The 13,765-nt window shown below is 36.1% G+C and overlaps 1 protein-coding gene across 2 annotated transcripts; it reads left to right on the forward strand.

The window, feature by feature from the left end:
• Positions 1 to 439: 439 nt before the first annotated feature.
• On the forward strand, positions 440 to 13,444 carry LOC120088010 (pre-mRNA-splicing factor CWC22 homolog). Of its 2 annotated transcripts, XM_039045035.1 has the most exons (9): positions 440 to 822; positions 4,069 to 4,165; positions 9,104 to 10,198; positions 10,304 to 10,493; positions 10,943 to 11,046; positions 11,429 to 11,531; positions 11,622 to 11,929; positions 12,150 to 12,455; positions 12,844 to 13,444. In XM_039045035.1, exons 3-9 carry the CDS (start codon positions 9,173 to 9,175, stop codon positions 13,204 to 13,206), a joined length of 2,400 nt encoding a protein of 799 aa, XP_038900963.1. In that variant the 5' UTR covers positions 440 to 822; positions 4,069 to 4,165; positions 9,104 to 9,172; the 3' UTR covers positions 13,207 to 13,444. The 2 variants fall into 2 exon arrangements, with proteins under 2 accessions (XP_038900963.1, XP_038900964.1); XM_039045036.1 differs by lacking the exon at positions 4,069 to 4,165.
• The last annotated feature ends 321 nt before the right edge of the window (positions 13,445 to 13,765 follow it).

Here is a 13,765-nt window from a genome sequence, read left to right on the forward strand (position 1 = left end):
ACTTCAACCACAGAACGCATAAAAAAAAAAACAAAAACAAAAACAAAACAGCCATAGGTTCACACTATTTCTAAACCCAAAACGACCTACAAGGCCCAATTGCCGATCAGTTTAAGACATTTTCCGGCAAAGATTGAAATCACTTACCAATCAGATTCGATTTATCGGTGACAGTGTAATCATTTGCAAGCCCAAATGGATTTTAAAATGCAGTGGAACTGTTCGGAGCTTATGAGCGATACGAAGCCGTTACGCTTGAGAAATTTGAAGAGTTTTTAGTTTTGGTTGGTTTTCAGTAAAAGATAAGAATATAAAGAGGTGAGGACAATTTACATAATTCGATATAATGATGATGTCAAAAGAGGTCAATTGACATTATGTTTTAAAAATGGGTCATCCTTATAAATTTTCCAAGATATTTTATTTTATTCGGTTTTAAATTATTTTCTTTATTCTTTTCCTCCCTCCTCCCTTTTCCCCTTCGCACGCACGCCGAACCCTTCCCCCCCTGAGTTTTTCTTCTTTCCGCTCGCCGTTCGTGGGTTTTAGGCCGACGAGATCCCGCCGCCAGCCAAGCCGCGTTCGCCCTTGACCCAGCCAAGCCGCGTTCACTCGTGACTGAGTTCCGCCGTCCCTCCTCGCGTCTCAGCCGCGCCGCCCAACGTTCCCTCACCGTCCGCCTCCCTCTCCCTCGCGAAACTAGTCGAAGCTCGTCCGCTGCCACAGATCTCCTCCGCCGCGCGCCCCTCTGCGCGCGGACCTCACCAGATCCGTCGCCGCCCAGCCCCTGCCGCCGTCTTGGGTGCTGTCAGATTTGTTTGGGTAAGTTTGTGCTATTTCAATTGGATCTCTCGGCCGATGATGTTTCGCTTCAATCTATTGATACACTCTTGTTTGGATTTTAAAGTCGAAATTTAGGAGCATATTTATAGAGCATGATAAATCTATCGAGATGTCAAACTAATGTGAGGAATAAACAGAACCAAGATAAAGTATATGCTAAAGCCTACACCATAAAACACTACATTGAGATTGTACCAGACCTGAACAACCATATTAGGCACAGCCTATTGGACCTAGCAAGGAAAGCTGGAGTAGAATAGAACGCAAACTGGATAAGCGAATCAAGTGATTTTTTCTGCATAGGTAATCTACATAGAATAAATAAATTTAGTTGGGAAGAACAACAATCAAAGCAAACACATGAGTGAATCCATCAATTTTTATCCACTCAAAAGGACTCAACAGAGCCAAATTCACAGTCATGAACGCAAACCCACCTAATATTTCAAACAAGTAAAAGAAAAAACAAAAAAGCAACCAATCCACGGAAAACATTCATGAGGAAAGAAGATTCATATCAAAAGAAAACCAAAAGAAATCAGCAACAAAGATAAAACACTCCCAATGGGAAAGAAAGAAACTAGAAGAAAAACCAAACTAGTTGCCAAATAGAAACATCAGTGCTCCACAGAAAGCAAAGCAGCCAAACTTCCTGAAGAAGAACAACAAGAACGAGAACATTTCCCTCAAACTCAAATCCCACTTCCAATCACAATTCCCCTCCACTTTCTCTCTCTAAATGTGAAAGGATGAAAGTTTTTTTAGAAAAGGAAACTCCGTATTTCCTCTTTTCCTTCTATACTAGTCTCGATACAATCATATTCACACAAAAGGAAGGGGACAAAAATAATCGACGGAATGAAAAAAAACATTGGAATTGAATAAACAATTCTAACAAACTAATAACAAAGGAATTAGCAAACCTTCAAATGAGCAACAACTTTATCATTGTCGAAAACACCGGTGCACTCTACGATGTATTTCGCATAGGTCTCACCCGATGGGATCTCCTCCAAATTTCTAAAACCATGATATATTCAACTTAATCCATTGCAAAGAAACTTGCATATTCGAATTAATTAGCCCTCAGCAATTGAACAAACTTAAATTTTTTAAATTAAAAAAAAAAAAACTCAAATCATGTACCGTCTTTACAAGTTCTTGATAGCTTATTTGAGCAAAATAAAAAAAAAGAAGCTAACCTCATATCGAAGCAAACGGATGGAAAATCTGCTAACCTAAGGAAGAAAAATACATAGGAAAAAGAAAACTAACCTTGAATCGATGTAAAATCATAGCGAGAAGCTTTTAGACAAAATGCAGAAGTGAGAGACAAGAGGAACATATAGTTTCACGCTAGGTCAAAATGAGCAGAAGATGTGGGAGATGGTAGGATAATGCAAGAGTATTTTAGTCCTTTTGATATGTTTTGAAAATTTGGGACGTATTCCTGGTTAAACACTGAAAAACTCTCTTTCTAAAATCTGGTTCCAAGGGTTTTCTCCAAAAGAGTTTATTTTTTTAACTCTTTTTTATTTTTGTTGAAAAGTTACTTTTAATAGTTCTCAAACACCTCGATTTTTTTTTTTTTTAAAAAAAACCTAAACAAAAAAAACGATTAGATAGAAATGAAGAAAGGAAAAAGGAAGACTTTTAAAATATAACCCGATCCGTCCAACCTAATTATGTATGGTGGAATCAAATTGATTTTGACTTTAAGCATTAGATCGCCTGTCTCAGTTAAGAGGAGTCATGAATAGAACAGGTTCAAAATCACGATCAATTCCTTTTTCAAATCTTGCGGCAGTTGCACGAGCCCTTCCTGCACGCCATAAATGACCTACGAATAGGAAGAATCCTAGAACAAAATGGAGGTAGCTAACCAACTTCTAGGAGAGACATAATTGACTGTATTAATTTCGGTAGCTATGCCCCCACAAAATTTGAAGAACCTAAAGGAGCATGGGTCATATATTCCGTGGAACGTCGTTCTTGCCAAGGTTGGATGTCTTTTTTTAGTCTGAGCTCTCATGTCAATTACTTCCATTCCTCTCATTAGACCATCTGTAGCACTCATAGCTACAACTCTAACTCGATTATTTCCTAATAATTCCTATACTTCACCAGTCACATTAATTTTTTGACCGGTAGTATCTTGACCTTTAACTATCAAAGCGTTGTAAATATTAGGCATTTTGCCCAGGGGAAAAGCTACATCTAGTACCAGACCAATGATTTGAGCGATACGTCCCAAGTTGTTTTTTTCAAGCGTGGAAACTTCAGGACTAGAAGTCGTAGGATTTATTCTCGATATGAAGCTTTTGTAGATGTGTTTCTGGGTATTCCTTTAGCATTTCGTCTAAGAGAAAGAGTTCCTCTAATTCTATAACTTTTTTTTTATAATACTCTTTTCTTGAATATCATTCAAAAAAATTTTGGATTGACCAGTATTCCACCAATTAGTAACCCAAGATTCTAGGCTTTTATTAAATGAAAGAGAGATCCACAAAGACAACAATACTATAGATGCAAGATATAGAAGGGGAACGAATGCTTTCTTTTTTGCCATTTTTTTGTCTTTGATTTTTTAATGAACTCACTTCATTTGTTAACTCTCTGTACTACTAATATTTGTGTTTGTTTTTTTTAAAAAATAATCCAGGTGTTTGAGAACTATTAAAAATAACTTTTGAACAAAAATAAAAAAGGAGTTAAAGAAACAAACTCTTTTGGAGAAAACCCTTGGAACCAGATTTTAGAAAGAGAGTTTTTTAGTGTTTAACCGAGATACCTCCCAAATTTTCAAAATGTATCAAACGGACTAAAATACTCTTGCATTACCCTACCATCTCCCAAATCTTCTGCTCATTTTGACCTAGCGTGAAAGTATATGTTCCTCTTGTCTCTCACTTCTGCATTTTGCCCAAAAGCTTCTCGCTATGATTTTACATTGATTCAGGTTAGTTTTCTTTTTCCTATGTATCTTTCTTCCTTAGGTTAGCAGATTTTCCATCAGTTTGCTTCATTTTGATGTTAGCTTCTTTTTTTGATTTTGCTCAAATAAGCTATCAGGAACTTGTAAAGTCGGTACATGACTTGAGGGTTTTTTTTTTTTTTTTAATAAATAATTTAAAAAATTTAAGTTTGTTCAATTGCTGAGGGCTAATTAATTCGAATATGCAAATTTCTTTGCAATGGATTAAGTTGAATATATCATGGTTTTAGAAATTCGGCGGAGATCCCATCCGGTGAGACCTGTGCGGAATACATCGTAGAGTGCACGGGTGTTTTTGACAAAGATAAAGCTGCTGCTCATTTGAAGGTTTGTTAATTCCTCTGTTATTAGTTTGTTAGAATTGTTTATTCAATTCCAATATTTTTTTTCCATTCCGTCGATTATTTTTGTCCCCTTCCTTTTGTGTGAATATGATTATATCGGGACTAGTGTAGAAGGAAATATGGAGTTTCTTTTTCTAAAAAACTTTCATCCTTTCACATTTAGAGAGAGAAAGTGGAGGGGAATTGTGATTGGAAGTGGGCTTTGAGTTTGAGGGAAATGTTCTTGTTGTTCTTCTTCAGGAAGTTTGGCTGCTTTGCTTTCTCTGGAGCACTGCTGTTTCTATTTAGCAACTAGTTCGGTTTTTCTTCTGGTTTCTTTCTTTCCCATTGGGAGTGTTTTATCTTTGTTGCTGATTTCTTTTGGTTTTCTTTTGATATGAATCTTCTCTCCTCATGAATGTTTTCCATGGATTGGTTGTTTTTTTGTTTTTTCTTTTACTTGTTTGAATTATTAGGTGGGTTTGTGTTCATGACTGTGAATTTGGCTCTTTTGAGTTCTTTTTGCTTAAACGAGTCCTTTTGAGTGGATAAAAATTGATGGATTCACTCATGTGTTTGCTTTGTTTGTTGTTCTTCCCAACTAAATTTATTTATTCTTTATACTTTTTTGGTGTATCAGACATTTTATTGTATGGTTTTAGACATTATTATGTAGACTACTCATGCAAGCTAGTTTGTACCTAAGGTCTAGTACAATCTCAATGTAGTGATCTATGGTGTAGGCTTTAGCATATACTTTATCTTGGTTCTGTTTATTCCTCACATTAGTTTGATATCTCAATAGATTTATCATGCTCTATAAATATGCCCTAATCTTTGCGAATTGTTTTTGTTTCAATGGCTCTCCATAACTTTAAAGCATTTATTCAAATTACAAATTTTGAGTTCAAGCCTTATGACAGACGATGAGATGTTATTACCTTCAAATGATGAAATAAATCATGAGACGTTAATGAAGAACATGGGGGTTCAAGTGTTCATGAAGTGTAGATAAATGAAGAACGTGATCAAATTGCACAACTTCTTATGTTTTTTTGATATTTTGTTATCTAGGAAAGATGATTATGTTAGGAACCAAGGTAGTATGAGATGCCTTTGTCCCACATTGGTTAGCATGGGATGACCAATGTGGTACTTAAGTGGCTTGGCTCTCCCACTCCAATAGCTGGCTTTTGGAGTGTGGTTCTCCAAGGTGCTTAAGTACCTAACAATAGTATTAGAGTCGGTTGTCGACGTTTTAGAGTGGAACTGGCAGAGGGTTCTGACTAGATGTGGCTGAGTGAAGTACTGCTAGAGTAGCTGTCGGGAAATCGGCTTGCTAGGGATGGGGTATTGTTAGGTGTTATTGTGATATCAAAATATTAAAGAATCTCATTCATTCTATATATTAGAGTTTAATAAATATAGGCATACATGAAAGCTCTAGACTACAGTGAAAAGACAATAAAGGACAAGAAACTAATAAGCTCCTCTATTTACATTTATACTCAACACTCCCCCTCAAGCTGGTGCATATATGTTGATCATACCCAGCTTGTTACAAAGGTAGTCAATTCGGATTCCATTTAAGGCCTTTGTAAAAATATCTCCTAATTGATCTCCAGTCTTCACATATCTTGTAGACACCAAACCTTCTTGTATTTTCTCACGAACAAAATGACAATCAACTTCAATATGTTTAGTTCACTCATGAAATATTGGGTTAGAAGCAATTTGAAGAGCAGCTTGATTGTCACACCACAACTTGGCTGGAACAGTAATACTTAAGCCTAATTGAAATAAGAGTTGATGTATCCACATTATTTCACATTATGATTGTGCCATAGCTCTGTATTTTGATTCAACACTTGATCGCAAGACTACATTTTGTTTTTGACTCTTCCATGAAACCAAATTGCCTCCTACAGAAACACAATAGTCAGAAGTTGATCTTCTGTCTTCCTTTGATCCTGCCTAATTAGCATTTGAGAAATACTCAATCTTCATATGTCCATGGTCTTTGTATATGATTCCACATCCAGATGCAACTTTCAAATAATATCACTGCAGCCCAATGATCCACTGTGGGTGAAGTCATAAACTGGCTCACAATGCTTACTGAATAAGCTATGTCTGATCGTGTTACTGTAAGATAATTCAACTTTCCAACCAATTTTCTATATCTCTCAGGATCTTTAGATGGTTCTCCGTCTTTTGTAAATTGATGATTAGGCATCATTAGAGTACTACATGGCTTGGCACCCAATTTTCCAGTCTCAGATAGCAAATTAAGCACATATTTTCTCTACGACATAAAGATACCTTTCTTGCTTCTCATGGCTTCAATACCCAAGAAGTACTTCAAAATTCCCAAGTCTTTAGTATGAAATTGACCTTGGAGAAATGTTTTAAAAGATAACATACCTAATGTATCACTCCCAGTAATGATGATATCATCACTGTATACGGCGAGTAAAATAAAACCACCCTTAGATCGTCGATAGAAGACAGAATGATCTAACTTGCTTTTCTTCATTCCAAACTGCTTAAGTGCTTGACAAAATTTTTCAAACTTTGCTCGTGGACATTGTTTTGACCCATACAATGATTTGCAAAGGTGACGTACTTTATCATTCTCCCCTTGAGCAACAACTCCAAGTGGTTGCTCCATATACACTTCCTCTTGAAGATCACCATGGAGAAAGGCATTTTTAATGTCAAGCTGATGCAAAGGCTAACCGTGAGATGTTGCCATGGAAATAAACAATATGACAGAAGTTAGTTGTGCAACAGGAGAAAAAGTATCAAAATAATACATTCCTTATGTTTGAGCATAGCCTTTGGCAACCAAGCGCGCTTTTAACCGAGCAATTGAGCCATCAGGGTTGACCTTAGATGCAAACACCCATTTGCATCCAACTGCATTCTTTCTTGCAGGAAGAAATACTAAATCCCATGTACCATTATCATCTAAGGCATTTATCTCCTCTATCATGGCATACGTCAACAGGATGTGACAAAGCTTCATGAATGGTTTTGGGAATCGAGATTGAATCAAGAGATGCAACAAAAGAGCATGTTGAAGATGATAAGTGGTCGTAAAAGACATAAGGAGAAATAGGGAAAGTACAAGAACGTTTACCTTTACGAAGAGCAGTAGGAAGGTCATCACTTGGTCCTGGATTAGATGACGAAGAATCTCTTAGAATAGGACAATCATCCGGAGGTTGTTGTTGTCGAGAGTAGACTTGTTTAATAATAGGTGGACTAGGGGTGACAGATCTCGAAGGAGATGGATTAAGATTGGGTCTGGGAGTTGAAGGAGATGTATTAAGATTGGGTGTGGGAGACTGAATGGTATATGTGAAGAGATCATCGTCCTTCCCCTGACTCGTAGTAGACAAAGATGGAGTGTGAGGGTTGTCCTCAAAGAAGGTAACGTCATGAGATACGAGATATCTGTTCAAACTAGAACAATAACATCTGTATACTTTTTGAACACAAGAATAGCCTAAGAAAATGCACTTCAAGGATTTAGGATCTAATTTGGTCAAATTAGGACGAAGGTCTCGAACAAAACAAGTACAACCAAATATTTTTGTCGGAAACAAAGGTTATGTAGGAAATAGAACATGATATGGAATTTGACCTTTAAGAATTGATGAAGGCATGCGATTAATCAAAAAACAGGCCATTGAAATTGCATCAACCCAAAATTGCTTTGGAACATGCATTTGAAAGAATAGAGCTCATGCAGTTTCAAGAAGATGTCGATTCTTTCGTTCAACAACTCCATTTTGAGAAGGAGTATCAACACAAGATGATTAATGAAAAATTCCATGCTTATTTAGATACGATACGATGTAAGTACTCTTGAAAAATATTCACCGACATTGTCACTTCTCAACACTTTAAGGGCACTGGCGGTAGAGGACTGCGACGACGCATGAAGTTCACGTGTGGATCAAATGGACGCGGGACCACCATGGTTCGTAGTTTAGCAGTTGAGTTTCCCTTTGGAACGAGCAATGTCAAAAAATAACGCATAAAACTAATCAAACTTGCAACGGCGATGACGGCGACGGACGGTGGACACACTGCAGATGGCGGCGACAAGCAGAAGTGTAAACCCAAACACTTCCCAAAACCCTAAAGACAAATGAGTTCTAGACTCTCAAACCCTAAGGTCCACCAAATCCTGATTGGCTAAAGCTCTGGTACTATGTTATTGTGATATCAAAATATTGAAGAATCTCATTCATTCTATTCATTAGAGTTTAATATATATAGGCATATATGAAAGCCCTAGACTAGTGAAAAGACAATAAAGGGCAAGAAAACTTATAAACTCCTCTATTTACATATATGCTCTAACATTAGGAACCAAGGTAGTATGAGATGCCTTTGTCCCACATTGGTTGGAATAGGATGACCAATGTGGCACTTAAGTGGCTTGGCTCTCCCACTCCAATAGTTGGCTTTTGGGGTGTGGTTCTTTAAGGTGCTTAAATACTTAATATATTATTATTATCTTTTTTGTATTGTTGTTGGAGATCAAATTATCTTTTTATGATCATGTATATAAATTTCAAGATAGACGTGCTTCTAAAATTGAAATACCCATAAATATTTACTTTTAATAGAAGAAATAATGGAATTAATGTTTGATTTTAACATAATTGGTTTATAGTGTTTAATAGTCCTTTATGGTAATTTGACATTAGTATAAACACTTCTGGTGCAGAACAAACTAAACAAATGTATGTATATTATGAAAAAACATAACCAAACATGTAAGCGATTAAATTCAAAACAATTTTTATAGAAAATGTTTAAAAGAAAATGCACTGTTGAAAAGCACTTTTTTTACATAGACATCCAAACGCACCCTTACTAAAGAGCCCTCCTGCTAATTAGTACCCTTTTTTTTTTTGCCTGACAGGGAGGATTTTAGGTTGGTGCTGAAAATATTTGTGCTTTCAAGTTGTTTAAATTTTCCTACGTCACTGGTATGGATAGGAAGTATAGCAGAGAGTCGTCAGATGAGGATGAAGTGAAAAAGGACAGGAGAATAAGCAGAGACAAAAACAGGCAAGGTAGAGATAAAAGCCATCAGGACAAAAATTTGCACAGAGAACTAGACAGAGTAGACAAGAAAAAATCATATCAAAGTTTTGATGAAGATGAACAGAGAACTGAGAGAAACAGAAATAGACATGATAGAGACAGAAAGCATCATGGTGAAAATCGCCATAGTAGAGGACAAGAAAGAGAAAACCGAAAAGAATCATATCAAAGTTCTGATGAAGATGAGTGGAAGAATAGGAGGCATGACCGTAGAGAACGTGAAACTGAGAATGAAAATAAAAATATGGATCGCCATTTGCATCATGATTCAAAAGATGAGCGTGACAAGGAATTGAGTAGAAAATCAGAACACCGAAGGAATTGGACTGACAATGATAGGGAGAGAAAGCATTCAAAACATGATTACAAGTATAGCAATTCTCAAGATCAACGAGATAAGGAGGTGAGTGGATGGAGAGAAGATAGGAGAAACATTGGGGAGAAAGAAAAGGTGGGTACAGGAACTATTGACCCTCTACAACCTCCCAGACAGGATAAACAGTCCGAGAACAATTTGAATCCTGATTCTTCAAATTTGGGAAAGAGTGGGGGTGTATATATTCCACCATTTAAGTTGGCCAGAATGATGAAGGAGGTCCAAGATAAAAGCAGCATTGAGTATCAACGTTTGACATGGGATGCACTCCGAAAAAGTATTAATGGGCTTGTCAACAAGGTCAATGCTACTAATATAAAGAATATCATTCCAGAGTTGTTCGGAGAGAACTTGATCAGGGGTAGGGGTCTATTTTGCCGTTCATGTATGAAGTCACAAATGGCATCTCCAGGTTTTACCGATGTATTTGCTGCACTTGTTGCTGTTGTGAATACTAAGTTTCCGGAAGTGGGTGATCTCCTATTGAGAAGAATTGTCTTGCAGCTCAAAAGAGCATATAAACGGAATGACAAGGTAATATTGCATGATGTTTGTAATTTATATAAAATTTTCTATTTAGTAGCCAAACCTTCCATGTTTAAATTTTTGCTGATCCTCGCTTTTATTTATCTTTGACAGCCTCAACTACTTGCTGCCGTGAAATTTATAGCGCATTTAGTTAATCAGCAGGTGGCTCATGAAATAATTGCATTAGAATTACTCACTGTGTTGCTGGAGAATCCTACAGATGACAGCGTGGAGGTGGCCGTTGGTTTTGTTACTGAATGTGGATCAATACTCAAGGATCTTTCCCCTAAGGGGCTTCATGGTGCGTAAGCCATTGTCATAAATTATGCAAATTGATTTATTGTATCTGCATTTAGCATTGCTCAATCATTTTAACTCACCATGTCACTGCTTTTTGTTTGCATGGATCTGTGTCATGAAATTATCATTGTCTAGGCATGCTCATTCTGTTTGGCTTTCTGGCAAGTTTATGCCATCTGCTGCAGATTATCGTCTTTGAAGTTGCTACCATTGAAGGATGGGATCATTGAATATTTTTGCATTTCCTATCAGAAAAATAAATGTGTTATTTATTTTAGTCTTTAGAACTCAAGGATATTGTTCACCCATGGAATAGATTTTGTTCATTCAAGTTTTATTTATTTATTTTTAGTCTTATTATATTAAAAAATAAAATTCCCCATATGAACCACACCTATTTAACCCCAAGATATACTCACGTTTCTTTCATTTCTTATTCATTGGTTGTAGGAATATTTGAGCGTTTTCGTGGAATTCTTCATGAAGGGGAAATAGATAAAAGGGTTCAGTTTCTGATTGAAGGCCTATTTGCAATAAGGAAAGCAAAGTTTGAGGTATAGTCTGTAATTCTCACGATGGGATGAAGTCTTAAATAATTAATCGTTTTAGCAATGAATCATTTGCCTCTTAATGCACAGCAATTGCCTTTTCAGTTGGTTTTCATATATATGTTTATAAAATCTACCGCAGCCAGATAGTTTCCTTGTTTTTATTTGATGTAAAATGTGTTTGAAGTAAATTGTAGTTAAAGTCCACGCCAAAAAGAAAGGTATTTCTTTCATATTAACATCTTTTAAATTTCACCTTTTGCAATGTACCAAAAAGGTCCAGTATGAAGGGTATCTAATTGTTTGTTTCCGCACACATATTTCCTTGTATAGCAGCAACAATGTTGTATTTTTATTTTTATTTTCTTTCCTTTTGGATTTGATTCAGGGCTATCCAGCTGTTCGTCCAGAACTGGACCTTGTAGAACAAGAAGATCAGTTAACTCATGAAATCTCTTTGCAAGAAGAGATAGATCCTGAAATTGCTCTTGGTATTTTTTCCCTCAAATAATAAATAAAATAAAAACTTGTGCATGGTTTATTTATTTATTTTTTTAATATTTGTCCTGTGTTGCTTCCAGATATCTTCAAGTCTGATCCTAATTTTCTTGAAAATGAGAAGCGTTATGAGGATTTAAAGAAAAATATACTTGGTGAGGAATCCGATGATGAAGAAGACCGATCTGATGCTGGATCAGATGATGAGGAAGATGAGGATGACGAAGATGAATCTGAAGAAGAAGATGAGGAGCAGATGCAAATAAACGATGAAACAGAGACTAATCTTGTGAACCTCAGAAGGACAATCTACCTGACAATTATGTCCAGTGTAGATTTTGAAGAGGCAGGGCACAAACTTCTAAAAATTAAACTTGAGCCTGGTCAAGAAGTAAGTTCTTTTAGTTCTTTCTGTTGCTAATACTTTTTTTTTTTTTTTTACCAAATTTCATAGCCTGACTGCACTCTTTCTAAAATCAAAGTTTGTTTACTGTTTTATGATAGTGACCTGTAATACCGATGTTTGTCTTGCATGATTTTTGTTGCATTTGGTATATTATACAAGTGGTACAGGTGTAAATGTGGTCATTCGTTTTTTGTGGTCTTTGCAGATAGAGTTATGCGTCATGTTATTGGAATGTTGCAGTCAGGAGAGAACTTACCTTCGATATTATGGTCTGTTGGGGCAAAGATTTTGCAAGATCAACAAAGTGTATCAGGAAAATTTTGAGAAATGCTTTGTCCAGCAATATTCCATGATTCATAGGCTTGAAACTAACAAGTTAAGAAATGTGGCTAAATTTTTTGCCCACTTACTTGGCACTGATGCTCTCCCATGGCATGTTTTGTCATACATTCGCTTGACGGAAGAAGATACCACTTCTTCATCTAGGATTTTTATTAAGATCCTCTTCCAGGTATTTCTCGTCTGTCCTGATCGTGATCTATATGATTGTTTTTCTTTGTTGTTAATGTTGCTAGTACTTGAGATAGAGAAGTTTAATAACTTACCGGTTATCAAATAACACCGCTTTCTAGTTTTTACTTGTCATGGTTGACGGTAGGTCTGGTGCATCCTTTGGTAATGAATGGAACACTATCCATTCCATTGTGTCTATTGGTGACTAACGTGCCAATTATCATCTATTTCTCATCAATGACATTACAAAAGTTGTTTCGTTTTTATGGAAATGTGATGGTAGCTGCTGTATAAAGTTAACTAGTAGGCATTAGAGTTGAGAAGTTTGGGTTTTAAATTACTATGGTAGACGTTAATTTTGTATCTTGGTGTTCATTGTGGTGCAGGAATTATCTGAACATTTGGGAATTCGACTATTAAACGAACGTCTCACGGATCCGACAATGCAGGATTCGTTTGAATCCATATTCCCTAGGGATAACCCGAAGAACACAAGATTTTCCATCAACTTCTTCACGTCTATTGGGCTTGGTGGTCTGACAGAGAATTTACGAGAGTATTTGAAGAATATGCCACGGCTAATCATGCAACAGCAAAAACCTATGTCGGACTCTGATGAGGAATCTCAAAGCTCCGATTCTTCAGATTCAGATTCAGAATCAAGTTCTTCAGAGTCTGAATCAGATTCAGAAGAAAGTGAACGCGAAGATAGGAGACGTGGAAAGAAGAGAAGAAAAACTGGAAGGTGATATCGACATAGATATGTTTGTATATTTTCTCCATGTACTCTTTGCAAGATGATTTATCTTCCTGCTTCCTAGGTGTTGTAATAACTTTTTTATTGTTTATATGGAAATTTTGTCCCCCTAACGACTATTAGTTGTTTTCATCCCTGAAATAGCTAAGATTAATCTGAAGGTGCCTAGATTTTTACTTCTCAAATTGAATATATCAATGATAAGATAAGATGAGATACCCATTGTTCAAGTTCAGGCCCAATGGACACTTTTTGTTTGATAACAAATTGAATTATATCATGGAGGTGTTGTTGTTCACGATTATTATCATTATTGAATTTAACTTTACAATATTTGAATTATATAATTCTGTTACCAAATATTTGATGTTAAGATTGTGTATTTTCATTTCTTGAGACATTAAAATAAATCATCTTTGCTTGTAAGCAAAAAAGAAGCTAACTGAGTAGCAAAAGGCAGGATTCTGATTTGTTTACAAATTACAGGTGTTTCATATTCAAACGATGATGCTTCTCAACTACCTACTTTATCAAAATAGCTTAAACATGCA

The sequence above is a fragment of the Benincasa hispida genome, chromosome 10, assembly GCF_009727055.1.
Source record: "Benincasa hispida cultivar B227 chromosome 10, ASM972705v1, whole genome shotgun sequence".
In the NCBI taxonomy this organism is placed as follows: Eukaryota; Viridiplantae; Streptophyta; class Magnoliopsida; order Cucurbitales; family Cucurbitaceae; genus Benincasa; species Benincasa hispida.

Bases quoted from the DNA above. Each gene is read 5' to 3' on its own strand.
- LOC120088010 (XM_039045035.1), top strand. From the start codon at position 9,173: ATGGATAGGAAGTATAGCAGAGAGTCGTCAGATGAGGATGAAGTGAAA. The intron at 10,199-10,303 runs GTAATATTGCAT...TATCTTTGACAG, and splicing joins CATATAAACGGAATGACAAG to CCTCAACTACTTGCTGCCGT. The intron at 11,532-11,621 runs GTATTTTTTCCC...TGTTGCTTCCAG, and splicing joins AGATCCTGAAATTGCTCTTG to ATATCTTCAAGTCTGATCCT.